The 27,758-nt window shown below is 42.1% G+C and overlaps 1 protein-coding gene and 1 long non-coding RNA gene across 12 annotated transcripts in view; both read right to left on the bottom strand.

Annotated features, from left to right (window-relative positions):
* Positions 1–15,946: 15,946 nt before the first annotated feature.
* Positions 15,947–18,877, bottom strand: LOC109634878 (uncharacterized). The gene is made up of 3 exons (XR_002203100.2): positions 18,747–18,877; positions 17,349–17,427; positions 15,947–16,085 (listed from the first exon to the last, which is right to left on the bottom strand). It is a non-coding gene; the product is annotated as an uncharacterized lncRNA (long non-coding RNA).
* Positions 18,878–21,912: 3,035 nt separating this feature from the next.
* Positions 21,913–27,758, bottom strand: part of LOC109634945 (nuclear factor 1 B-type) — a 70,075-nt gene continuing 64,229 nt past the window's right edge. For 7 of the 11 annotated variants that reach the window (XM_069518821.1, XM_069518818.1, XM_069518819.1 and 4 more), the window contains one exon: positions 21,913–26,300. In XM_069518821.1, the coding sequence (XP_069374922.1) occupies positions 26,168–26,300 (133 nt within the window). In that variant the 3' untranslated portion in view covers positions 21,913–26,167. The remainder of the gene's footprint in view (positions 26,301–27,758) is intronic. The other 4 variants (XM_069518822.1, XM_069518823.1, XM_020095812.2 and 1 more) reach the window with 2 other exon arrangements.

Here is a 27,758-nt window from a genome sequence, read left to right as displayed (position 1 = left end):
CAACATATACCAGATGGACGCTGCACGTCACCGGGTGACATCTCAAGACAGCCGCGGCCGCCTGCCCAGCTTGGAGAAGATGAAAGTTATGAGGGAGATGGGAGGCAGGTTGCGTCAAACAGAGACAGATCTGATCAACAACTGCACGGAGATGAAATCAAAGTGGTTGAAGCATGTGGCGTGAGGCATCTGGTATTCTAGCAAACAGAAGCTAGCGTAGCTGCCAACGCTTTCGGGGGAGAGCGGCCCTCCCCCCACTCAGCGGCCTCAAGCCAGTGGAAATGCTACTGGCTTGTGCTTTAAATCCACAAGAGGTGTATTTTTTTTAGCTAGTTATATTTTATTTTTGGAAAGGAATTTTTGTAGGTACAAGACAGATGTGTAACAAAGTTCCTGGGTTGGATTCAAACCAGAAACAAACCAAGTCTTGTTTGCATGGTACACAATTTAGACCTCAATGTTGCCAGGATGCTCCCTAATCTAAATAACTCAATCATCAACTCTAAACAAAGTGTTTTCAAAGTAAATCAGTCGTAAAGGTGACATCAGGAATCTGGCCCCCAAAATATCTGGCAACTTTTCCAGTCTGCAGAGCGAGCCAAGATCTGATAACCCTTTTTATAATGCTCCTTGTGTTTCTTCTACAACAGCAAATATTGCATTTTCATTTAAGATCCTGGAATCTTAAAAAAAGGAAATTAAGTATCCCCACACATTAAAACTGAGTTCATGTGGCATGGGATTACGTGCTCTGTAACATCATTATAAATGGTGTATCTGTGTACATCTTACGTCAAGTGTAAAGAACCTGTCAAGCCCTCTTGGCATTGATTTTACATTTCATACTACTTCCTGCAAAGAGCACTGTGAGCATCTGATCCCCTAATCTCAGAATGCCAGCTTTCACTCAATGTCATCTGCCAATGAGCTGCAACCAGGCGCCCATCCTGCCTCTGGCACCAGAACTGCACCCATCCAGCTTGTGTGCGCTAATACCCACCGTTGCTAGGCTACGACGAGAGGAATCAAATTTAGGTGGCTTCCACAGCTGCGCTGTACTGTTGTGCACCAAGGGATATACATGGCAGCGTTCCCAGTATGCACCTGGATGGAATGAAACAGGAAGAAGTAGAGGAGTCTAATCTACTAAGCACAGTGGTGGCTGCCTGTCCTGCGTTTGTCCCAAAAGTATGTCCGGAAACAAGAGGAAATCACATTTCACATTATGGATTTTCTGATTTTTTTTAAGACGCTGTGCACTATTGACTGGGTAAATATGTGTTATGACTATTACTGACAGCAGGAAGGTCAGTAGAGGGGACTTAAAGTATTGAGAGAAGTGGGATTTTATCAGGAAATTGTTAGCTTCTAGTCTTAATGCAAGCACATCCTTTAATGGTGCCACAAGGTGCTGAACTGAGCCATGTCATAAACAGCTTTTTGTGGGGTTTTTTCACAAAAGTTAGAGAAATCCTGTGATAATGCAGAAAACTAAAACACTCAAGTTTCCTCTGTGGAGTCATAATACGATTTTCAGGCTTTCACTTATCGAACTCAACAAACGCTGTGATCTCTGCCTCTTTGAATCACTTCATTGCATCACTGAACGCTCTTTACTCAGATCTGTGAAATTGAAAGTTTTTGAATATTTGGCTGTGAACGCCCTCTACATGCCAAAACCCATAAAGGGCTTCTCCACAGCTGACTTCCCACATCTTAGTAACAATGTAATCAACGAGGCGCACCGCTCCGACATTGTTAATTTCACAGGGTTCACGCAACTACAACAACATCTTAACAATCGCGTTTCCAAAGAGTTGTGTGCCAAAGGCTGAATTATTAGGTCTTGGAACACATGCCAGTCTGAAATTAAAAAGACATTTAAGAACAGTCGTCAAAAAGTCGGCCTGAGTTGAAAGAAGTGAAATATCTCTATGGAGTGAGGTGAGCATTAAGCATTAATATTAGCATTCATTATTTGGCAACACTGGATCCAAAAACATCACACACACACACACACACATTTATATATATAACTTGCACATTAAAGAAAACCTCTTCATTTTGTGTGAAAATTGATGCAACTTCCATGTCTGCATTATCAATATGAAGCTATGCAGCAAGTGAGCTGATCTTAGCATAAAGCCTGGAAAAAAAGAGGCCACAGCTATAGGGGGTTATATGCTGCACTATTTGTTGAAACTTCCTTGTGGTGATTACAAGACTCTGACGCTAATGCACCAAGCCAACAAATAGTCCAACACATAATCCCCCATAAACCATGATGTTGTTTTTAAACTTTTTGTACATATTACCGTAATCAAAGTGGAAATTGTTACCTTTGCACAGCCAAAGATTACGATTTAAACTGCAATAGTGTCAGGTCAATTCTGATTGAGACAGTAAAAAAGTGTATTTCTTCCTCAATACGAATGTGTACAAATATTGGGTGAGTGATGCAAAACTTTTCTCCAAACTTGTAGACCTAACGTACAAAAACTGGGGGCACACACTAAGTAAGCTGTGATGTCATTGTTTCCCAAATGCACTGTTTTCCATGTACATAAGGTTGCACAGAGACTAGAGATCCTGAAAATCTGCACTTTCTAATGCGTTTGGAATTAGTTTAGTGACTTAAAACAGCATTTGCACGTGGATGAGAGGCTCAAATGCAGGGAGGAACGTTTCATTGCAAAAATATCCGCATTAGTGTGGACAGGGCATAAAGTTAGGTAACTTAACATAATTCAACTGGAGGTGAATAAAAACTTTTTGTTTTTGATTCCTTTGTAAAGGCATCATTCAAGTTGCTTGTTTGAGCGAGAGTGTGCTCTGCCTTGACATACATGGACATGATTGCTAATCCTTCCAAGTGTGACTTCAAAGCTGGACTTAACCAGTGGGTGGGGAACAATACGCAGCCTGTCAATGCACACTAATAAATACATAAATACACTGTTGTTTGAAAAAGGTCAACCCACTCAGATGTACGCCTCCTGCACTGAACATTCTGCACCCACACACACACACACAGACCAAAAACTTTGTCTTGGAGATTCATTGTGGCACCAAACAAAGCACGAAAAATCAGCCATCATCTCTAAACATCAGAATCCAATAGAAGAACCATATCTTACAGATATTTAGTCTCAAAAGTGCTTCATACACTCCCCTCCTCCCATCTAACCCCTCCTTGATACAGCAAGCCAGAAACAGATGCTGGTTCCGCCATGTTGCCAATGGCAGAGGAGGTGACACAAGCTGCCAAATATTCAGTCTCCTTCAGTAGAAGGAGGCTCAAGTGATGTTCAAGTGCATCCTCTCGAGGAACCGCCTCATGTGTTAAAGGACCGGGATATTAACGTGGACATACATGAAATAATACTTCTGCATTTTTGGCATTATCATAAAATTAAGTACCAATTTGAACAGAAGGTGCAGATGTGATTCATTTCCTGTCCTCACCTCCCTCCTGTCGCTGCTTCAGGTTCATGGAGGAGAAAGTAAGAAAATATTTCTGACATGTGTGTGACTTTTCCTCTCATCCACACTCATGAGTATGACTTGTTTTACTCTCGGTGTTGTGGGATGAGTGTAATGGGCAAGTGAAGGAGAGCTGGTGCTGTTTGTTCTACTGGCATGAGGCAAAAAAACGTAACGTAGTTATTCATTTCAATAACAAATCTCCTTCACATACGTTAATACAATAACTGTGTGGATAGAAAACGCACATATATTATATCTGAGGACACATAATAGGAAGTCATAAAATACTTTTACTCAAGTGCTATAAATATTTCAACAACCTTTTTTTCATTTTGTCCACTTTATGTTTATATTCCGCGACATTACAGAGTAAAATATTGTACTTTCACTACACTACTCTGGTTACTTTTAACATTTTACATGAAATAAACATGATCAGCTTATAAGATATTGTGCATTATTATAGAATAAAATCTATAGAAGATATATTAACTACATAAATATATAAAAAAGCTCAAATTAAAACCACCTAATCAAGCTGAAGCTTAGAAATACATCTTAAGTGTTCAAACAGTACTTATTATCAAATTTTTAAGAGAGGCAGACAGCTATTGATTCTGAAACATTTGATAATTATCAATGAAGGGGTTTTTCTTGTATATTTGTATTCACTTTTATTTAAGGAGATACATCTGTACATATTTCCTCTCTGCTGACGGGTAAGTCCCATAATGCATCCAGGAAAAGGTCACATACAGTAGCTGTGTGCTCTGGGCGGAGATGACAGCTGAGTCATTCCTGCCAGTTTTCTTCTATTTTTTCCCTCTGCTGGAAGATCTGCTGTTTATCTTTAGATGAATAAAAACACTGTGTTGTTGACTTTTAAATGAAAAATGAATCTGAGCTCTGCTTTTGATTTTATGTACTAAGAAATCAAATGTAGTGTTAAAAAATAATGAGTTCTTCCCAGTGACTTAATGGGTGAAGTTTATATTTTGGTGTTGTTTTCCGGATTAAAGAAAATAACAAATTGACTGAACAGGACTGAATATTGTTTAAAGGGTGGAAGCATCACTAACATACAGTAACTGCTATTGGAAGGCTTATGAAATCAAATAGCTTTATATATTGCCTGTGGGAACTGGCATATCTGAAGTCCTACAAGCTTGTTTCTCACACACACACACGTATACACACACTCTGTCTCACGCCCCATGTGAACACTCATCTTTAACGAGGGGAGAGCTGAAACCGTGCGTGATTGTTTTAGAGAGGCTGCCCTAAAGGCACGTTATCGCTCAGTGTGGGACTGCTTCTCCCAGTCATACATCCCTCTCTTGTTGATTGTGCAGCGCAGATCAGCAGCAACAAAGACATCATTAGTGGGCCTTTGGTCCCCACCAGGCCCGGGCTAATTATGAATGGGGGGCCCGGTAATAATTCAAGGGCCCATCGGTGCAGATTGAAACTGAAGAGAGAACTTCACAGATTCAGCGGTGGCGCACACTCGGCCCATCTGCCTCCATTTCCCTGCCACCTGCCTGAAGATCTGACCCACGTCAGCCACGAGGATGGAGCACCATTACACACAAGGGAGAGGCAGAGGAAACATATGGGATTTATACGTCGCTTTCATGAATGATTTGCAGTGGTCATTAAAAGCGTTAGACAATTACCTGGTTAGAGCATGATGGCCTGCCTGGTAAACTGTCTGACAATTGTTAATTTTGCCTTAATTTCTACCTCATCCCACATGCTGGGGTGAGGAAAAATGGTCTCCACATTTCTTCCAGTAGCTTCTCATGTGAACACCCAGAAACTCTCACCCATATGTGCATTAAAATGGATAAATATGTGGAAAATAATATTGATATACGCCGATAGGACAGAAGCATCTTTTCTGTATAAATCTATACGTCTTGTGGAAATTCAAGTCAGAACAAACCTTTTCATTTCATTTTGAGTTGCTCTGATCACTGTAGTATTTATGTAATGGTTATGCATTCATATGGAGTGATCATTGTTTCTGCCAGCAGAGGGCAGTATCCATATTCTTAATCACATCAACACTCCAGTGATTTTTCCCCCTTGGCCAGAGCGAGCACAAACATTGCTCCAATTCCAAACCCACAAAAGAGGGAATTTGAAAGTAAACAAATGAGCCCGATGGGACGATCAGCAACTCTGAGAGTCGTAGCATAAACTCTTTTCCCATGGAGCTGCCTCGTAATTTCAACACAGGCCTTGGATTCATCTCTGAGTGCTTGATTCATTCAGTGACGAAGCTCTGATTTATAACAGCTCTCGGATTTGACATCCTCAAAAAGAAAAAAAAAAAGCCAAAAATGAGATGAGGAAGAGATTTAAAATGCAACTTATGAATCGGCTGCAGGGCTGCGAGGAGCCAGAGATGCTCCCATTATTTATAGACGCTGAAGTGTACGTTGTATCACTTAACTGTCTGGTCAGATACTGCAGTGACTTCTACTAATTTGAAATGTGAGCCATTTGGACAAACTGGAGCCATAAAGTATTCATGAAATCAGGAGGTGTAGCATAAAGTGGGACGGCTAGAAGGCAAATCAAGGATATGGTTTTCCTCCCAGATGCTGATGAATAACATGGTCAAGCATTCGGTTCGGTGACTACGCAGCATGCTGATCCCAGACCTGATTAAGATGAAAATGTAATTCTTATGAAATTATCATCCGAGAGTTAACTAGAGTGTTGTGGAGTTTGATGGAAAGGTATCCAACTCGGTTTGTTTGAACAGTTTAATCTGAATTTAATGTGACTATGTCAAGTATTACCAGTTTGTCCAGGTCTTTCATTAATATGCAAGCTCTAATTTGGGCCTCCACATGAAGAAGTCCTTTCCTGAATGGAGCTGCTAATTTGAAAATAATCTAGAGTGGCACGTAGCTTTTGTCGGCAATGACATCACCCTGTGGATTATTCACGCAGCTTTTGAAAAAAGTTTCCCAACGATTGGTTCACAACCAGTTTTAAGTGCTGCCTTAGGGTAATGTGTCCTTTTGTTTTCTTTCTTTTTTTTTCTCCCCCTCAAAATTCTTACACCGCAACCACACGGCCCAGGATTTTCTCTTAACCGCTCCTCTGTGCGTAAGAAACATTTTACAAGAACGACAACAAAATACTGTTACAAATAAAAATTTAAGACCCGAACACGCAGGATGTCATGTTCAAAACGTGGCTGGCCGTGAGTCAACGGAGCCGGTCGTATTTGTGGCTTGTAATGCGGAGCAGCGGTGAGGATTCGCCTCCCGTCTCAGTTTCCAGGAGCAGTGAGGGTCTGATTGTGAAGAAAAAAGGGGGGAGCTGAGCACAGAGTCACAAAAACACAGGGGCTGGTTTTGATCTGGATTCAATGGCCTGGAATAACTGGCCCCTGAAGAGCTCTTGTGTCAAATGGTATCTGTGACAGGGAACAGAGATGGGGGATAAACATGCTGCATTTAACATGTGGACATAACACCTCCCCCCTCACACCATCTGGAGGAAAACAACCTAATCCACAACTACTAAAGAAGATCTTGTTTTGGTTGCATTTCATAAATCTCAACTTGCTGTGGACCAGGCGCCCAGGTCGACCACAGAATGAGCTGCATCTTCTGGAGGAATTGTAGGCAATGCTACGATACGAGCATCAAGATCTTCCCTTTCCACAGCAGACATGCTATAGCAGTAAAGATGCATCGACAAGTTGGCTGACTTCCCTCTCCCTTTGAATCGTCCTCTGTTTTGTAATGTGAGGGTGTTTGGAGGCAGGTCAAGAGGCCCTTTCAACCCAAGGCCTCACCTACTTCCTAATGAATTCCCAGGGTCCATAAACCTGCAGGCGCTCCCATACAAGCTAACCAATGATTACACCTTGAGGGGGAGAGGGGGCGGGTGTTGGGAGGAAGAGGAGGGGAAGAGGCTGGTGAGATCCCCAGTACACAAAAACACACATGCACACATGCATACACACACACAACCTCGCAGACAACCACCACCACCACTACCATCACCCCCCAGATTGGAGGCAGGTGCAGCAGCAAATCAAGCCTCATTAGCTGCACCTTCTGCTAGCGTATACCGTGGACAGATGGAAGCTCGCCCTCACATGTTACCTCACATCAGATGGCAGTTGGAAGAGGGTGGCTAGGGGGTAACGGGGAGGTACATTCGCCCCCTTCTGCCGGCACTACTTCCTTCGAGTTACACGATGCCCCCAAGCACAGACCGAGCACCAAAATGCTCCTTAACCTTAATCCTGCTGGCAACTACTAGTTTACAGACTATCTGACATCCGATCAGTTGTAGCTCGTTCCCCAGTCAGGCATGGCCCTGGTTGGAGAGGTGCATTCCTGGCCCAAGGAGGAATCAAGGGCCCACAGAGGCCCCTGAGGCTGTGTTCTGGCCGAATCCATGTAAAAAGAGCCGCAAGCGTGTATGCATTAGCATGCCCCAGCATATGATATGCTAAGACACACCATGGGGCCGTCAGGTAAGCGACAGAGCCTCACCTGGAGGGTATCACATCACCCGCTTGTCCTCATGGCTCTGACATCAGATCCTGAGCAGCTAATTGAGGCAACAGTGCAATTCATTGGTGCTGGGCTGCGTGTCAACACCTTTTTCAAGGTAACAGCAGATTTATCCCGATTCCACTGGGGACGTGGGGGAGAAAAAAAAAGTGTAAAGGGGAGGCCATGTGCAAATTGATGCTGTCTGTGTGATAACAAATATTGCACATGTGCCTCTCAGCAAAGAGGAGGACTGTCAGAGCTGGATGGATTTAGGATGCTGGAATTTCCTGTTGGGCCCCCGGAGGTGTGGGTCTAATTCAGAAACATCTGTATAGAAAGATGCCCCAATAACAACATAGAGCAATCCAATCTATCACCTGGTGTCCTGAAATATCAAGTGAGAGGGTTTTTGGTTGACAGATAAAAATAACAAAAATCGATCATCAAAAATCTAAATCTGTGGTAATTTCATCAGCGGAAAGTTGAAGGAGAAAGGAGTCATCGGAAAGTGATTGGAAAGTGCAGAGCATTAACACAGGTAACTTTTAAGTGCTTTATCAAGATAATGAGGTCAGGCACAATTTTATGACTCGGATAAGTGGTGTTTACACAGCTCAATATGTATGATTAATCACAAAAAAATATATATTCTCAAACTTTAATGTAGATGTAATGTAAAAATGTAGGTTTGGCTTCAAAGGAGAGGGAATAGGGAAATTTGGTGTTGCAGGAAAAATAAGGGCAGTCATACAATGGGTACTTTGTCTAGACTTGGTAGTATGCAGAGGGAGGGGTCTCTGGAGTGGAGAGGGAGCATTAATGGATTGAACTTAAATAGATGGCTTGGAAGTACATGTAATCCTAAGGTTTTGGGGTTTCTTGTATGCAAACCAAGGTGAGGTATTTATTCCTTTAAATCCAGGCAATCTTTTGTAGGGAAAATTTTAATTTCAAAATGCTGCATGTCCTGGAAGATAATCCCCTTTAAAGCTGCTCTAAGGAATATTTATACATAAACAATGGAAAGGTGTCGAAGGTGATGACAAACCAGCAGAGAGTTTTTACACAACTCTGCAGGCCCCTGTACAGATTGTTCTGGTGTCTTTCAAGCTCATTTCCTCTGCCAAAGAGGTTACTTTTTTGCGGATTACGCAAAAACTACAGAACGGATTCCCACGAAAATCGGTGGAAGGATGGGATATGGGCCAAGAAAGAACCCATTTAATCTTAGGGCAGATCCAGACAAAGGAGTGGAACTTTGCGAATGCAATTTTTGATGAAATAGAGGACTGATATCTATTAGATAACATTAATAGTAGACATAGTCTTTACTCAAGTAGAAGTACTTGTGTTAAGAAACTCAAGTAAAATTGAGTTTACCTGTTTACTCAAACTGTATCTTGCAATGATTTAGTCTCAAGGTCATGTCGGGTTAGTCAAAGCCAATGTTGTTGTTGGTAAGGTTTTAACACACCCTTTTTCAGATTTTAGCAAAAGCAATGTTATGATATGAAAGTGAATGTATATAAAAGACTAAGGGGGATCTTAAAAATTACATAATTAATAAATTTAAGCCTTTTCTCAAGATGTCCCAATTTCAGCAAACATTTGAGCTTGTGATGTCAAGTGCTTGTGTAAATGAGCTGTGTCCGCCTTGACATCTTTAACAGCGTTATTTCAATCGGGCTGCCGAGGAAGTACTTCTGCTTGGCTCAGAGCTAATAAGGAAAACAGACACACATATGGGACTGTTTTTTTTCGTCTCATCCTTCGATCCACACCCAGATCCATATGCCATATGGGAAAGTGTGGATGAGAAGAACCGAGAGCTCAGCGCGTGTTCAGTCTGTCTCCAAATACGGCTCAAAGAATCAAAAAGTCTCCCTCTCTTGTCTTGTCCGCTCCCCTGGGCACATGAAAGTGAAGGTTACACTTGCGAACCCTTTTTAATGATGGTCCTCTTTTTCCGGGGTTTTGTTTCATTTAGAAGAAATCTTCGTTGGTAATCCGCTGCCTGTTGCCAGGTTTGAACGTTCAATGCCATATGTTGTGTGCTGTCTCGCTACCTTACTTCTAAACCAAAGATTTGTCATTTTGATATGCCCCACCACACACCCTGCTTCAGGTAGGCTGGTGCTCTTTGTTAATAACAGTTCGCAGGGATGCAGTGCAGGATTGAAATCCTGATACAGCCTTAATCTTGAAGGTAAAACCCAGTAAAACAAGGGCACTCACAAAGAATCAGCCTCACCTCGGACATGCAAACATTTCTTAGCAGAAGTCAGACACGCTTTTCAGCTTCAGAGGAGGGTTCTCACTCAATCACAACAATGTGCTTCAGCCAAGATGAAGTCTGGAAGCCATTAACGGAGTACAGCGGCGCTTCAGCAGAAAAGTACAGTAAATGTTAAGCAGGTGAGGGATTCGAAGGCTATAATGACGTGAATTTTACTCATCACTCTTATGTTAAAGAAGTCTGCAACTTTTATTTTTAAGATCGGATCCATGAAGTTTTTAATCTCACACTGGAAAATATCTGTGAGTGAGACACAGTGCAGGAGTGACATCCTTACAGAATACTGTGTACACACAGCAGCAGTATGTTTAGGCAGCTTACATGAGGCAGATGTTTATGGATACCATACTTAAGATACTTATGCAGCACTGCCTGCACAAAGTAGCCTGCCCACAACATAAACAATTATTCCAGCTAGTATTTTCACAGGTGGGAGCACAATATTACTGTGCCAGAGCCTATACATCGCACCATTCATCACATAATTAGATTTTCATGAAGTAGATTGCCTCCTTATTGGCTGTCACTTTCCACTCTATGCTGTCAATGAGAGAAGCCCCTCCTGTGGTCCGCTCCGTCGGCCCATCTTTACTTTGCATACCTGCCAACACAGCTATAAAGAAATTACCCTAATCATCATGGTAATTAACATCAGTAATTATTGACAGTGCCACAGACGGCGGCGAGTGACGGACAAAAGAGTCGGTTCCTTTGTTGGAGCACTTTGATGTCAGCTTCCAGGAAGAGAAGCGTCGCTTCCGCTGTTAAAGAGTCCCACCGACGTGTCATATACGGAGCGAGGTAAAGGGCCAGGTTGACATCATACACTCGCTAATGCAGACTGCCAACCGGCAACAGCAGTTGATCACCCCCATCCGTCCACCCCCCCACACACACAAACACTCCAGTGCCCCCCCCCCCCTCGCATCTCCTCTCTGTTTGCCAGGAGTGCACCTGCAGCTTATTATCCAAGCCTTTAGGTTTATAATGTAGCGCAGGTGCCAAAGTGCCAAAGCACCACTGCAACACACACACACACATTAGTCAACAAACATAGCAGGCACCAAAATGGGCATACACACTTACAGATGTGCAATGATTCATTAATACTATGGCAGGAAAATCCTACAGCATTGTTCCCTCTCAGTGCTGGGAAACACATGGAGCACAGGGAGTAAAGTCAAATTAAAGGGGAATAACGCTCACTTTAAGAATTTATACGTAAAATGTTCCTCAACACAACAAACAAAATGACGGAGACATAGTCGAAATGGATGTGTATATTTTTCAAACGCACTCTGGGTAAGTATAGTGTGAGGAGTAATTCAAACAATAGTGTGACATGATTCATCATGAGGATGGTTCCTCTCCACTTTATGACTTTATGATGTTTCCCCCATGTGTGGCCTGCATCATTTGTCCGATGGAGGAAAACCAAGAAAATAACAAACCAGTGATTTGTTGTGGTTTGAAGTGATACATATTCATATTATACGGTGTGACATGATTAAAAAATGATGGAAAACACTGTTGTAACTAGGCACTGGCTCAGTGGCAGACATGAACTAATATAACGATCTAAATTTTTGGCAAACTGGATATGAACAATAATCACCTGACCATCACTTATACGACAAGTGTTACACTGCCAGTCAGTCAACTGGAGGCAAATTAAATTAAAAAAATTAATAAAAACGCAACATCTGTCTGCAGGTGACACTGAACTCACACGTGTGCAAGCGTCAACACTTGACAGTGGGTGTGCCCGACGCTGGGTACTGGCACGATTGTCAACAACAATTGTCACAGTTTAATTCTTAGGTTACACAACATTTTACAGCTTTTGTGCCATGCTAGCTGTCCCAAATTCAACCGCAGTGGAAAAAATCCAAGAGAATATGGTTGTTGTGGAACAGGAGCAGTGTTAGCGCGAGGAGAAGAGCTAAAGCTGGAGAGCAGGAAAGTAAGTCCTCCTCTCAAACTGAAAGAGCACGCTCTCCAATATAGAGAGGGGGAAAAAATCCATGCAATCCTTAAGAGAAGTGAACAGAAGATTAAATCAACCACCACATGATCATATACCAGGTTCACCAAGTTCACCAGCTGCCGCATGAAACGGTGAGTTCTGCTCAACTTGCACCACGTGCAGCACGATGTAAGGGAACCACAATGCAGTTCAGCTATACATGTGGTCATCCAGTTCAAAATGAATGAGCAGCATCTCCGCCTGAGAGGTCAAAGGTCAGATTCGTGTCCCTCGAGCTGTTGGGGTTTCAAAGTGTTGCTCAAGGACGCTTCAGCAGTTCAGGATGCTTGTACCAGCACACGTGCGTGACGGCTGGTTACCCTGCCTCTCTGTGACATTCAACAATAATAATTTGAACAATAATAAATTCTCCTTATTCCGAACTAGGTCCGGGGCAGCCCTTGGCATATATACTTTACGGTGCTAAACTCAATAAATAAATTCCTTTACTGTAAATCTTTCATGCCAGGCGACAGTATTGTGCTGCGGGGGAACATCTGCTTGAAGTCTTTTAATGCCTAGAACACTGTTTATTGATATTGTATATGTTCGGGGAAATAGAAACATACAGTGATTTAAAAAAATAAACCACAGGGAGCTACAGGCGGGCTGAGACACTGACCACAGGCACCCCCTATCCAGACGCAGTGACAGACCTTGTGGTGACATCTGCTTTTACTCAGGGAGAGCACTTCAGCACTTAATAAAGCATGTAATCACGCTGCTGTAACTTGGGAGCGGACAAAGCGACGCAGGAAAGAATCATATGGTGACTTTTCCCCCGTCTTCAGAAATGTCTGTTTCTGCTTATCTGATTTTAGTTTATCAGCAATTTTTACATTAAGACTCAAACAGCTACTTGGCTCTTGATGATTGATTACAGGTCTTTAGTGCACAAGCAATAAAGCCATTAACAACAAAAGCAGTACTGAAAAAGGTGTTGGTCTCCTTTCCTACATACACCTGCATGCAATTTTCTACATGTATGTGGACAGAAAAAAGGAAGGAGTTGTAGTTTTTAAGCACGATGTAATTTAGGAGGGCGAGAGCTGCACCTCACGACCAACAAAAGGGGGGTTTGGGGGGGGGGGGGGGCTTCACGACAGCTGGGTTACAGTTCTTCATTGTTATCACCCGACAGGATATGCTGATGAGGCCATGCCACGCCACATTGCTGAAATATTTTGCCATCGCTCAGGTCGTCTCTCAGGTTTTGCACAGACGAAAATTTTTGCAGGCAGCTTCGCAGTGCATGGAGCAGGCCGAGCTGAAACTCACTTAGAGCGTGTTCTCTGCATCTCTTCTCATATTTCAGCTAAACTGCCTCCTTACCAGGGCCAAGGAATGCATCAAGCGCCATAAATCAGCCGCTTGATAGGAACTTGGCGTCCGGACAGCAGCGCAGAGAGCTGTGTTATGTAGCTACAGTACAGTAAAGATGTTTTAAGGTGAACATTACCATCTTGGAGGAAGAGAGGAGGAAAAAAAACGAGGGGGAGGATACTTTGATACAGGGGAGTTTTGTCCAAATGACAGAGCATTGAAAGCCTGTCTCACCTCCTTCATCCCGCTGCATTCCTTTACTTGTGAATCATTATGATCACCAGGCGGAATACAGGCCTCAACACCCCACCCCCCAGTCTGGCCCTGCCTTTAAATTTGTTTACACTGTACAGTTTGGATTCAGTAAATAGGTCATGTGTGGTGAAAAAACGTGTGTGTGCAGGTGGGTTTGCTCCAGCTCTGTATCGTGTCTCTTTTCCTCGTCGTGGCGAGAGAGGGAGTTCATGTGAAGGAGGCAGCCGGCGCTGTGTGTGCCAGGTTTGTTTGTCACATCTCCGCCTGTCTGCGCCTTATGCAAATGGGCAGGGGGCTGGGAGGGGACGGCTCCATGGGAAACTGTTGGTGCTAATCCAGCATGTTGAACAGGGGAGGAGAGGAGTACTTTTCAATAAAGCACCCCCACCCCTCTGTCAAGTCACACACACTCACAAACACACACACAAGGGCCATGTTCTCATCCTGTGCGTGTGCATGCTTTTGAACAAACAAACAAGGCACACACATGAATTCAGTCTCTCACACGCACGCACGCACACACACACACACACACACACACACACACACTGAACACCTGTTTCTTTTCTGCGCATCCAAACAGACATGCTTTAATATGTGAACAAATCCCACGATCTTAAGACCCACTCTCAATCCGCCGGGTGTAATACCAGGGTGCATTCAATGAGATAACAACAACCCTCAGTGTGATCGGCCTGTACTACCACCTAAAGATAGACCAATAACACGCTCCAACCACAGTCCATGACTTAGACTATGAAATTTATGCAAATGTGTGTGGGAATACACAGAGCCTGAGTGTACTATTTAAGACTAGTGCACTTTCAAAACAGCCCTCTTTTATTCCCCGGGCTCTCCTCAGCAACGTTTTTCCAAACAGACGCAGGCTGTTGCCTGAGATTTCGCACGTCCCTTTGCAACGTCCTTCATCCCAAAAAATTTATCTCCCATTAGAAATCTACAAAATATATTTTAAGTAAAGTACCCTGCTGTCATTACTGCAATTAACTAGTTAAAAGACTTTTTCTTGTCACTTTCTTGCCAGGGGATGTGAAGATCAATATCGTTCTCATGCCTGTACACTGAATATGAAGCTGAAATTAGCAGCTGGTTAGTTTAGCCTAGCATAAACACTGGAAACAAGGGGGAAGAGCTAGCCGCAGCTTGTCTCATTGAACTGTGGATTTTGTACGGATTAAACAAATGAGACATCATGTGTTGATTAGCGATTTATACAGGAGCTGGTTTGATACCAAGAAGGCTGTCACTTATAATATCAAACTAATTTGACGTTATACACAATTCCTCCTCCGCTGTCTAACTTGGGTGTACACATGAGCCCACGGATTGCAAGTCGACAAACAGCCTAACTTAAGTTCGTTACTTTGCTGTCTACAGTGTACACCTCTAAGATGCTTTGCTGTAGTGATTGTCTCATCAGGACGGCTTTGCTTGCTGGCGTCAAAACATAACTGGCTTATTTCACTGACGGGTCAAGAGGGCATGCAATAGGTCAAGCTGATAGTCAACGCCCTCTGCTGGATCAGGAAGCAAACTACTTCAGATGGTCTGAAGCGCCTGCAGACTGTATATTTTGAAAATGAACACGTCATAACAATTCGAATATGAACCTTTCTATGGAGCATGGACACAGCCTGGTCTTTGAGTGATGTGAAATGTCTCACTGAGCTCTCAGAAAGAGATCAAATGCATGTTATAACCAAATTGCACAACTATTGCTTTAAAAGAGGACGTAGCGACTGGAAAGTTTGCCCTTGTGAGATTTTATCGATTTCAAAAAAGAGCTTTGTATTGGAATCATGATCATTGTCTCGAGCACCAAACACTGTCGATATAAATCTTCCCCTTGGTCATAAACCAATGAAATACCTGCACAAATTCTGCCTTAATGACTCCCTGCTTGATTAAGTGCATCACACTCATACTTTGATGCCAAAAGGTGAAAGAATCAGATTAATTCATTACCTTGATTCCAATTGCATACAAGATGAATATTATACTCCTGCCATAAAACTCGGAGGATGTGACAGAGGTCTTTGTGCCCGCATTGGCTCGTGTCCAGCGGCCCAGTCCAGCCTCTGCACTCGCTGTGCCCCCCTCCTCTCCATCCTCTCTCTGGTGCACAGTCAGGGCACCGTTACCTCTCCTGGATCCATAAGGAGAAAAAAAGAGAAAAAAAGGGGAAAAAAAACACAAAGGCAATCAACAAATCCCCTTTGCTTGAGCCCTGCGAAACATAATAGGGCCAAATCATCATCTATTTAGCTTCGTCAAATCACTGACAGCAGGCCTTGATAAAAGAGAGTGGAAAATATGTAGGGTGCAAGACGCTGCCAAGACCCTCAACGACTAGAGCCCCCCATTGAAGCCAGATGTTGACTCAACTGGCCAATTTTGATAAATGGCATAATGATTACCATTATAGATAGGTAATTTTATATCAGCATGCCACATTGTTGGTCTGCTTTAATGATAGCCAAATGAACTCTGGTTTGTGCCTGAGGCCAGGTGGGCTTTTCAGTGCAGCATGCAGTGCCTCAACCAGCCATGTGGATGGTACCCCTGCTGCGGACAGGGCACCTGGCCTCGTGCGCACCACTGACGTGGCCTGTTGTTGTCATCACATGTCCAGCTGAGCTCTGAGCCCATCACACAGGTCCATTATAAGACTTAATTGGCGCCTATGCCTGACTTTTGCCTCTTCCAATGTCCTCAATCCCATTAGAAAGGCTTTACTAGATCAGAGCTTCATGTACTTGACACAGTGGCCCAGATGGATGTTACCTTGCATGACCCTGCTTGGTCCCAGCAGACTGATTCTGCTGTGGTCCAAACACTGTCGACTATTCCTCTGGGATTGGGGTATTACAGTAGATTAGCTGGAGTATTACCACGATGGAGCATTGGTATGTGGGGTCATGGGATCGTTCCAGGACAAGAAAACTAATGTTTGCTTTCAGGGACAACTGTTACAGACACACATGCGAGAATCAACGAAATCCAATTAGTTAAATGATTAGAGTCAAATAGTTTCCTCTGCTCTGATCTGACGTTGTCCTCATTCCACCCCTACAGCAGTCGCTAACTTTGTTTTCCTCTTCCAGCCTGGTTTCAGAGACTCTCCTGAGCGAGGTGATTGTGGATGTTGCAGCAGTTGCTTTGTATCGTAATACTTGATGTCCTCAAGAGTCTAAGGTACTGACTGAAATTTATGGGGAAAAAAGTTCTGACTTTTATTATTTCAGAAAAAAGAAAAAGCAATACCCCCCTCTTAATTTATTAAAATCTTCTGTGGACCCTCGCTTCCACATCAGGGGTGGGAACCCTTTTTATTATCAAGGGCCATTTTAATTTTTATAACATCCTTTGCAGACCATACTAAATTACTGAACACATATATCACACTAACCTCTAATGGGATGGCTGGAACCGCTTCTCTTTGGCGACGAGCTGACGTCTGATGGTAGAGTTGATGATGATGCACTCAGCTGGTTTTATATAAAGATAAATTTAACTCATTCAGAAGGACAACTTGTGACGGTAGACTGAACATAGACAGAGAAGACATGACTTCATGTTAATGGAGGGACAACGACCAAACTAAAAAGCAAAGTTACATGCTCTCAATGATGATTTCTGACATTAAGGTAGTTCTTTTCACACCTATATATGTTCAAGTGTTCATTTCCAGTAAGTTTAATTTCTTACTGATATAAAAACCGGTGGAAAGGTCATGAGTGACAGCTGAGACTGACTCACGATTGGTCAAGCGCATGAATCACAAGGACCTCGATACCGCAGCTCCACCCTGTGATCCTCAAATCACGGCCATCGGGGAGTTTTGGCTTAATTTCTTGATTGTGAGAGGAAGAGTAAGTGGAGACGCATCATCTATCTTTATATAAATAAATATATTTATGGTTTTGGCAAAAGTAACTTAAACTCAAACAAATCCTTTGGCAGTGTCATGTATGGTTTTCAAACACAGTAATTCATCCATCATTTCAGTCTCAGCAGTGAAAATACTTTACTGGATGGTCAGTGTTGGTTACATGTGTGTTTTTTCATTTTCCTTCCATAGACTGTATATAAAGATGGACGACACAGCTCCACTTCCTCCCACTACCCAGTCATGAGGCTAAAATACCGCTGATACAAACGCTGCTACTTTGCACATTGGGAGCCAGAGTCTGCACTATAGCGATTGGGGGATGAAGCCCCGGTAGTGATGTCCTATCTATCATGCTCGACCAATCAGGAGTCAGTCTGAGCTGTCAATCATAACGCTTCAATAGCATCAATTAACTAATTAAAACAAAATCACCAGAAAAAATGAACACTTGGACATGTATATGCTTTTGTCTTTTGCCATCTGGTCTATTGCAATGCACTTTATACATGCCTTGGTCAATCTTCAGTAGCTCTTGAGCTAGCTCGCAACCTGAGATCGGCCAGCCTGTCCTTGTTAGCTGTCGAGTCTGGCTACTCAGGGTGACCAGGCTTGCTCCCTCAGGGCCCCGAGGCTCTGGACCTCGTGCCTGATGAACTACCGGTCTTTAAATCACTGCTCAAAGCTTATTTTTACATGAAAGCATTTTTAACATGTAATTTGTAACTCTGTTGCTGCTGTGTGGTTTTAATTCCTTTTAATCCTTTTCATCTCTTGTTAACTCGTTTAGATAAGTGCTATATAATACATACATATAGTACACACGATTTTATATGTGTGTACTTTTAAGTTTGGTCCCTGTCCCATCTTTAAATACAGTTTATTATTGTGTCCACATTCTGAATGAGGTTAACTCACCACAAAATTAGCCTCCATAGCATCACCGCCATCGAAGTCTGCTAACTTCTCCCATTTGAGGCTGGAGTTCGGACTTTTTCTTCGCTGCTGTTTTCGTCCCTTTAAACCAGACCATGTATCTTGTGTTTGACTTCAACTCAAACGGTAACATTCTGTCTATTTCTCCCAGAAAGTCTCAAATTCACCGCCACTGACTTTGTTTGAATCTGATAGACGCCATGTTGCTTTTCAGCGAAAACACGTGACAGTGACTCCTGAGTTTTCTTCACCCTGACCGTGACCTGACAGGTGCCCCCGAGGCACCAGCCTGAAAGCGCATCCTGTTCGACTCTGCTGTTCCACAAGTCCTTCAATATCCCCACCAACTTTATTATTCCATATGTCAAGTCTTTTAATCCTAGATCAGACCTTTTCTTAATCAATTTACATTAATTTATCTTAAAACCTAGATTGCTTTTCCTGGTCTATAAATCTATTAGACAACCAAAACAGTGTAAAAATCTATTCAAACACATGTACCCCTACTCTTATTTCTGTGTTTGATCCTATCTCTCTATTCTGTATGTTCCAATACTATGCTTTACCTGTGCTGTTAATGTAATACATGAATTCTTTGTATTTATATCAATAATAAAAAAATCATACACTGTACAGTTTTGTTATTTCATTATTAGGTTCTCTGAGTATTCATGAATTGTAGAGAAGGCTGTAAAGGACAAGGAGGCCCCTGCTTTGAGCTACATATAAAAATTAAAGTGTCAAAATGATGTCCCACGAGCAAATGTAACAAATATTAAGTATCCATTTCCATTCTTTACATTTTTTAAATAAAAAGCTGCTAAATAAATTTCCATGCAATGAACAAGCACAAGTGGCAGTTCTGTAACCATTGAGCATTGCAGTGTGTACCCCCCACCCATCCACTCCACTTTAAAAAACATATATCTAAGTTATTTCAGATGATCTTAAAGCCTGATTAGTGACTGTGTGACAAAGCAATTGCATGATGCTTGATTTGTATAGTCATGTGTCTCAGCTTCCATATTTGTGATGTAATCTCTGCATCCCACTATAGATAAACTGTGGGAAAAGACCTTCTCCTGCTCCAAACCCCTAAAATATTCAAGCACTTCTCCCTTCAATGAAAAGAAAAAATATAAAAACCCTTCCTCCTCCCACCCACCTGATAATTATGATAGCAACTATTGCTATTTTTGTTTACCTTCAATTTCCAGTCCATGGGCTTCACTACAAAAACCAATCAGATGTGTATTTTTCCCTGAGCATCAGTTAACAAACAGATTTAATCTGAAATCAGACTTTAAACAGGAGGTCATACATAAGAAAGAAATCAACACAAGAACGAGCCGCATATAAAAGTCCTTTTTTGTAGCATAGCTCATTTTATTGTTTAAACAGTTTTGCATAGGAAATATATCCACTTCCAGTAATTGACTGCAGAAAAACAGCTGCTAGCAGTATAGGCTGGATATAACAGTAACAATCACAAAAAAAGTTGAGCCTTTATTTACACTGATTTTAATCTTGTGGCAATTTTAGCCCCTGCACCAAATGTAACCAGCTTGAAGGCGTCGCCAAATGCTCGGCGTTTCTAAAAATCAATAAAAAGAAGGGATATCAAGGCCTTCGCTATACAGTTCACAATGGACACCTGTGACTCCTAAACTGTAAATGAAAAGATAAAAAAAACAACAGAAAAGGTTTGCAAAATTCCTCTAAAACGTACATTCAGATACATACATAGACCTTTTGCACACACTTGCAGTGTAACTACAATCACTACTGGAGACTGTTTACATATTGTTTTGTTGGTGTTGTTGTTGTTGTTCGCTATATAGTCATTCCAACACGATTCATAAAGTAGACATGTGTGCGCAGAGGGAAGTAAAAGTGCCACAAGACCCGAAAAAAGGAAAAGAGAAAAAAACAAAACAAAATCAGCCCTGCAGAGAAAACTGGTGACGTAGTTTTAAGAAAAGACATTTCATCAGTTCACTGCGCTTAAAATGTAGCACTGAAACCCCCACCCCCCACCCCTTCCCCGAGCAAAAGAAAAATAAGAATGAACCTCAAACCTTTCCTCTCTCAAATTTAGAACAAGCTTGATGTGGGTATTGTGTGCTGACATAATTACAAATTAATAAATCACAAAAAAAACACCAAAGATAATAAAGAGCATATTTCCGGATGAGTTTGCCACATTCTGTTCTGTGTGATGCCGTTTTTTTTTCCTCCCCCCTGTCACATATGAAAGTAAGTCTATCACATTTTACAATTATATACAACAGACACTTGGACAGCTTGAACAGGCACTGCATTGCTATCTTTTTGTCTTCTTTTGGTGAGTGTTACGTCCTGTAAAAATGCTGGTTTTCATGTGTTACGAACAACCTGATGCCAAGTGACTAGCAGCTAGCCAAAGTATGGAAGGTGGGTATTGCTCATGTAGGGTGAAAGGAAGGTGAAGTTTGAATGTCTCCTTTAGGTCTGCATGTGTATATATATATATATATATATATATACATATATATGTATTCATACAGTACACATATATATATAGACGTTCGGTCCCTACAGGATGTGTGATCAGGTAAAAAAAAGGAAAAATCACACATATTGCATGAGTGCCACAAGTTCTCCTTGCATAAAGTCATCCTGCTTCTCAGTGATCGTGGTGATCAATGACATAATACTTTTTAAAATGTACATGTGAGCGTCAGAATCTGCTGATGGGTGGAACACAGATTCAGATTTCATTACGGTTTCAAGAGCTTTTCCGCAGGTTGTGTTCACAGCCTGAAAACACTATCAGCTGGAAGGTACCATGTCTGGAGCACCTGTAAAGAAATGTTTGTTTTGTAGTGTACACCGAGGGTCTCCCTACATCGCATCAGGCATCGGTTAGCATGTGGAAAGTGCAAAATGAGCGATGCCGTGATGATTTTACAGATTAAGTCCAAGAAGAACAAAAGCACACAGCTCAACACTGGCTGGTCGACTCAGAAATATGGCGAGATCTAGCACCAATCGTCTTGAAACGTTTCCTCTGTAAAGACAATTTTAAAAAAAAGACTATATCTGATAGATCCATTGAGGACGTTTGTCACTGCAGATTCTACCCTGCTTCTCGTTTTAAGGTCAGGTGCAATCTGGGGCCTTTTTTTTTTTTTACATTTTTATTATATCCTGGATAAGTGACATCACCTCCCAGCTGCTACAAGAAACACGCTCACATCACGACCTTGTTGGACAAGAAATTCACACCCATTTCCAAAAAATAAAACATAAAAATAAAAGAGATAAATCACATCACACTCGCTATGGCCACACTAATGAAAGAACAACAATTAAAAATATTCATGAAGTGTTTCCCAAATGGAAATATCTAAGCACTAACCAAGTTCAGAAATAATAATATTAATAATAAAAAACCTTCATTGTTGTTGTTTTTCTATTTATGGAGCCCCCTCGCTTTTATTTTTCGACGTTACATACAACAACTGATGAAAACATTTTAGATTCTACTAATCGGGGAAACCTGGAGAGTTCTAACTCAAATCCAGCTTCCACAACAAATAAACAAAAACCCAAATTATTTTTTCCTAAAATGGAACTGACTCATTTTTTCCCCAGAATTGAAGATTAACAAATAAGGGCTTCAGAGAAAATCTCTCGACAAAGTTTACAGTGTACAAACTCCTGTCCTACCGCAGGCTTTTTTTTTCTCAATAGAAAGACCCTCATCTTCTCTCATTGTGTAGTGTCAGAAACACTCGATCACAAACTCTCACGCACACATGCACACGAACTCTCAAGCTGCCAAAGCAGAGTTCAACCCCACGGACAACTGCTATTGACGCAATCGGGATATTTACCTTTATATACAGTCTCCTATTCAAATAAACACCAACAGCACAGTGACCCTGACACATTTTCTATCTCTCTCACACTCACACCGATTCACAAACACACTTGGGGACAATGCACTTCAGTGGGGTTTCCAATGGCCAAAGGCTGCAAAGCACTTATAGTTTTTATTTTAAGAGCAAAAAAAGAACAAAATAAAATAAAATAGACAGAACAGTGCACATAGAACGGGGTGACTTTTTTCAAAAGAAAAAATTCCTGGATAAGAAATCTGGGTGAAGACGGAGAGATTGAGCTTGACTTGAGGATTATTTTTTTCCCAAAAAAACAACAACAAAAAGAAAATCTGCTTCTTGGCCCTCTGCTGGCGTCGGAACGTTTCCGTGCTAGTGTCGTCTCAACGAGGGAAACACGTCTTTCACGATTGTGGGGGAAAGAGTGCAAAAGGTGTCGTATCAGCATCGGAGGCGCTGATGTTCGATTATGATTGATATAAATAATGCCCTGTTATACGCCTGAGAGATTTCGTTTGAGACTATAGGGTCAAAACATCATACGGGGGAAGAAGACGATTGCCTATGTGCTATTTAAGTGCTATTTTTTTCTCTAGTGGATTCTATTTAAGCCTCTGCTGGACCACTGGACATGAAGTAGGAAAACACCACGCTTCTAATATTGACTTTAGCATTCTCTATGGGGGACGTATCTCAGGAATTGACATATGTGCATATCATATATACATTTATACAAATCTACTAGTTATAAAATACTTTCTAAAGGCTTGCTTGAGCCTGTCTGGAGCTGATTTGGACAGGTCTCGAGAGCATTAGTCGGTGTGTGATTGTTGCGCAGGTTACAGGCCACTTCACTGATGTGTTTAAGGCATCTACTTGGGAATTGCATTCGGTGACGTCTATAGAATAGTAGCGTTTCGATGAGAGCGCGCAGCGGCGATGCGTCCTCGGCTGCGGCTCCAGGGGGATCTACATGACGGGTTTGGAGGGGTCGGGATTCTAGGCGAAAGGATTTCTTTTTAAAAATGATTGTCATACTCAAGTCAAGCCGTCTCTCCTGTGGGAAAAAATTAAGTTCCTTCAAGGTCACGCGCTAGCACCCCAAGTGGAAAGTTGAAAGTAAGAGTCACAGTAGACCAATCAGTGACTTTGCAGCCGTAGAAAGACCAAGGGTGCATTTTTTTTTATAAGTACTTCTAGAAAAATACCGCCCCTCCCTCTAAAACTTCCAAATTCAAAATACACTGGAACATGTCTTACTGTCACTCGGTAGGCCTGTAAGCTTAAGAAAGGAGATTTAAAAATTAACAAAAGACCTTGTCATACACTGCATAGAAAGCAGTCCCCACTTTGGTCAATAAAAAAGGAAAACACCCACAACAACAACAACATCATCAACAATAACAACGACAAACAACGATATCAACAAAATAAATGCATTACAATATTGTCTATCTCCAAACTAGCCTCTAATAATTGACGCATCTATAAGCACTATACCTACATAGGCAAAACTTGGTATTGCATAATTTTCATAATTCTGACATCCACCCTCCACAATAGTAACTGGAAGATGAACAAAAATGAGAATTTAGAAAGAAAAAGAAAAAAAAAAAAAAAAGATGACAGGTTATTTGAAAAACCACCAAAATACTGAGGAAAAAACAAAAACCGCTGGTTGATTACAAACTTTAAAACGGCAACTATACACAGCCTTGATATGCAATGTAACTGTGAGATAGAGTAGTACATGAAGTTAAAAATCAACGATTTCATTCAGAGTACAAAACAATTCTTATCATAAAAATGTTAATTTTTTTTCCTATAATGATAAATGCAGCAAAAACAAGTGTAGTGATGTCTCTATATTCAAAGGCAAGGCACGTAATGTGGACTATATGTCATCGTGCAAATTAAGAGTATTTGAGAATTTCTTTTTTCCTGGTATAAATACGTCTGGACTTGGAGAGGCAATGGCCGCGCGAACATGCCGTGCACAATTCTAGATTTCAGGGATCTGCCACCACCTGGAGTCAATAATTTCAGTTTCAAACTTCTTCCACTTGCAGAGTTAACCTTGTACAAACTGTAGCTTTACACATAAGCCTCGTGTACATCTCCATTGATTCAAACTTTGCATTCCATATTTCCTATATATTCTGTAAACATAAGCTTTAGAAGCTGATGGCCAAATGCATATGCTCTTGATCTTATCATGAACATTTAAAAAAAAAAGAAATGCCATTTTTACACACTATGTGCGTCTCATTATTTATGTTCATTTTTTTCCCTCTAAAAATAAATTAAAATTAGAAAAAAAAACAACTCCCCATAATGACGGGAGGGGCTCAAGAGGAAGAAGTGCTGGTTTTGCTCATCAGCGCTGCACAGGTAGCTTAGTGCTTGCCTTCACATGTCTTTCATGCTCGATGTTTTTCTCACGTGAGGAGATGGTTACGTGACTGAAATCAAATTCCAATGTTTTCTAAAACATTTTTTTTTTTCCCATAAAACCATTTAATATGTATCCCCCTTCCTTTAGAGTCTTAGGGCTGACAGACTGATAGCTTCCCTTCAAAAATTAAATTGCACTTGCCTCTATTCGAGATTTTCTTAACTCTCCGTCTTTTCTTTTAAGTCCTTTTGTAAAGGAGTTGCAAATTCTTTAGGGGGTCCAATCTCAAGCCGAACATTTAGTGTTTTTTGAAAACCGCATGAAGAGTTCTCAACTCTTACTGTAAGTGTTTTTTTTCTTTTACATTAATTCTTGGAGTAAGTAGCAATAACAGAATAAACAAAGTCAACACATTTTCTGAACAAAGAGTCATATCACAGTAAACTGAACTCAAAACGGAAGAAGAAAAACACTCTGAATTCACAATTTTTTTTGTTCCTATGGTGTACACAGTGAATCGTTTGACATGGGAACGCCTCTTTTCAAGAGGTCGGAGTTAAGAGAGCTTAGAGTCTCGGAGCCATCCACCAGGCAGAGGTTGTTTTTACGCAGACCTCTTCACTCGTGTGTGTGTGTGTGTGTGTTTGTGTGTGTGTGTGTCTATCAAGATTTTACATCCTTTCCCCGACATGAAAAAATAGTGGGAATTGCCGCTAAGAGACTAGAGTGTCATGCAATGAAACATTAAGGCATCTATACATCACAGTATTTGAATGAACTGAAAAGTTCTGCAAACACAACAACTGACTGGTGGGTGCTGGGTGTGGGATGGGCTGGGCCGGGTCTTTATCTTTTTTTTTTTCTTCCTTTTTCCTCTGAACCAACCCTCGTCTTCACTTCACGGACAGGGTCCATCACGGGGGGGAGGGACGGGAGTCGAGGGGGATGTGGGGGCACAGAAGGGGTGAGATCGGGGTTGTGCAGCTCGTGCTGCTTTGCTGGTTTCATCCATGGGCTGCAGACACCTGTAGTGTGAGCTCTGCACCACCGACACCCCCCAACCCGACCTTTCGCCCACGGGGGTGTCATCCGGCCTCTCGTGTATGTGTGTGTTTGTGTGTGTTTCAGTTCCCTGTCTCAGCGGGGACCAGGGGCTCACCAATGATGTTTATGCTGTAGTTCTGGTGGACATTTGTTGGCAGAATCGGAGTCCCGTTCGACACTTGGAATGGAACTAAGCTCGCCCAGGTACCAGGACTGTAGAGAGAGAGAGAAAAAAAAAGAAAAGACACAGACGGAGAGATTAGTCATATGCCAATAATCTTGTTTGTGCAGCATGCAATCAAATTCTCTTTTAATTATCCTGAACGCCAATGACCGGCATCACTGCTCCGCTGACAGTCATCAAGATTCAAGGTCTTATTTTTATTATTTTTTCCTATTTTTTTGTCATTCAGACAGAAAGGAATAGCAGCACTCGCTCGTTAATCTGAGCCGAGATGATGCCACTTGATTCCCAGTGAAGGACGTCGTGTGAGAGGGGCCGTGGCACAGGCCCTCGTCTTTGCAGTGACGGCAGCATTGAAAAAGAACAAGGAGGGGGAGTGTGAACGGTGGTGGTTGCGGTGGAGGAGGGTGGGTTGTGGGTAAAAAGTGGAGGGGTGTGTGTGGAGGGGAGGGGGGGTCCCCTACACAAAGCTGTCCCATCCCTATTCATCTCACGCTAATGGCAAAACAACACAGTGATTGTTCCTGGAGAGCAACGGTGCTAACTGAAAACGCGAAGCGAGGGAACAAACAGCGCGTTGTTCCCGAGGGGTGCCGCGCTACGTAGATGTCGGATAATTAGCCCCCACCCCCTGCGTTCCACCCCCCACCCTCCATCACCACAGGTCCCCAGCGTGCGCTCATCTGACACCCTCTCCCACCTCTCGCACCACCCCTGCTCACTCTGAGAATACCTGTGTCGCACACGTTTACCGTCCGATTTCAGCGACGGCAAACTTTCTACGCTGTCCTAAAAGTGTGTTGGGTGGATGAAGAAGGCCGTGGGGAAGAGGGATGACTGAGGGACAAAGAGGAAGAGGACAAATGAGGAGGAGAGAGATGCAGAGGGAGAAGATAAATGACGAGAAGAAGAGAAACAAAACCCAGACAAGGCTAAAGATTCTGTTTCGTAGAGTTGGGAAAAAAACAGACTTCGATTCTGTGGAGTTTCAACAACAATGTCTGCGGCCTTGAAAGCGACTCATCAACCAGTCTGAGTTTTCTACAAATCACCAGTCACTGCTCTTTTTACTGAAAACAATGGAAGTGCAAATTCAATTCAACTCATGGCCTAAAGAGTGAAAGAAAGGAAGGACAGAGAAGAGAAGATGTGTTCAAAATAAAAATCATTCAGAGTTTAGATTTCCGTGTGCAAAAAGAAAAAAAAAGAGAAAAACCTCAAGGCTGAGTCTCTCTATCAGTTTTTTCCTGTCCTCATGCTATCCTCTCTCTCCTGCTTCCCTCCCTCCCTCGCTCTTTCACCCTGCCAAAAATCATCGGACAGGAAACGGGGGATTAAGTTTTTCCTACCTTGCTGAACAAAGAGTGCACAGAGTGGCCAAGTGCTGCAACTTCTCTCTCTTTTTCTCCCCATTCACCCTCTTTCTGTCTGTCTTTCCTCCCTCTCTCCCTCCACCGCTCAGTGTTTGAAACTCCTCTCAGGTAATG

The sequence above is a fragment of the Paralichthys olivaceus genome, chromosome 22 (genome assembly GCF_024713975.1).
Source record: "Paralichthys olivaceus isolate ysfri-2021 chromosome 22, ASM2471397v2, whole genome shotgun sequence".
NCBI classification, from domain to species: Eukaryota; Metazoa; Chordata; class Actinopteri; order Pleuronectiformes; family Paralichthyidae; genus Paralichthys; species Paralichthys olivaceus.
Note: the sequence above shows the minus strand (reverse complement) of the source record. Positions and strands in the feature narration are given on the sequence as shown.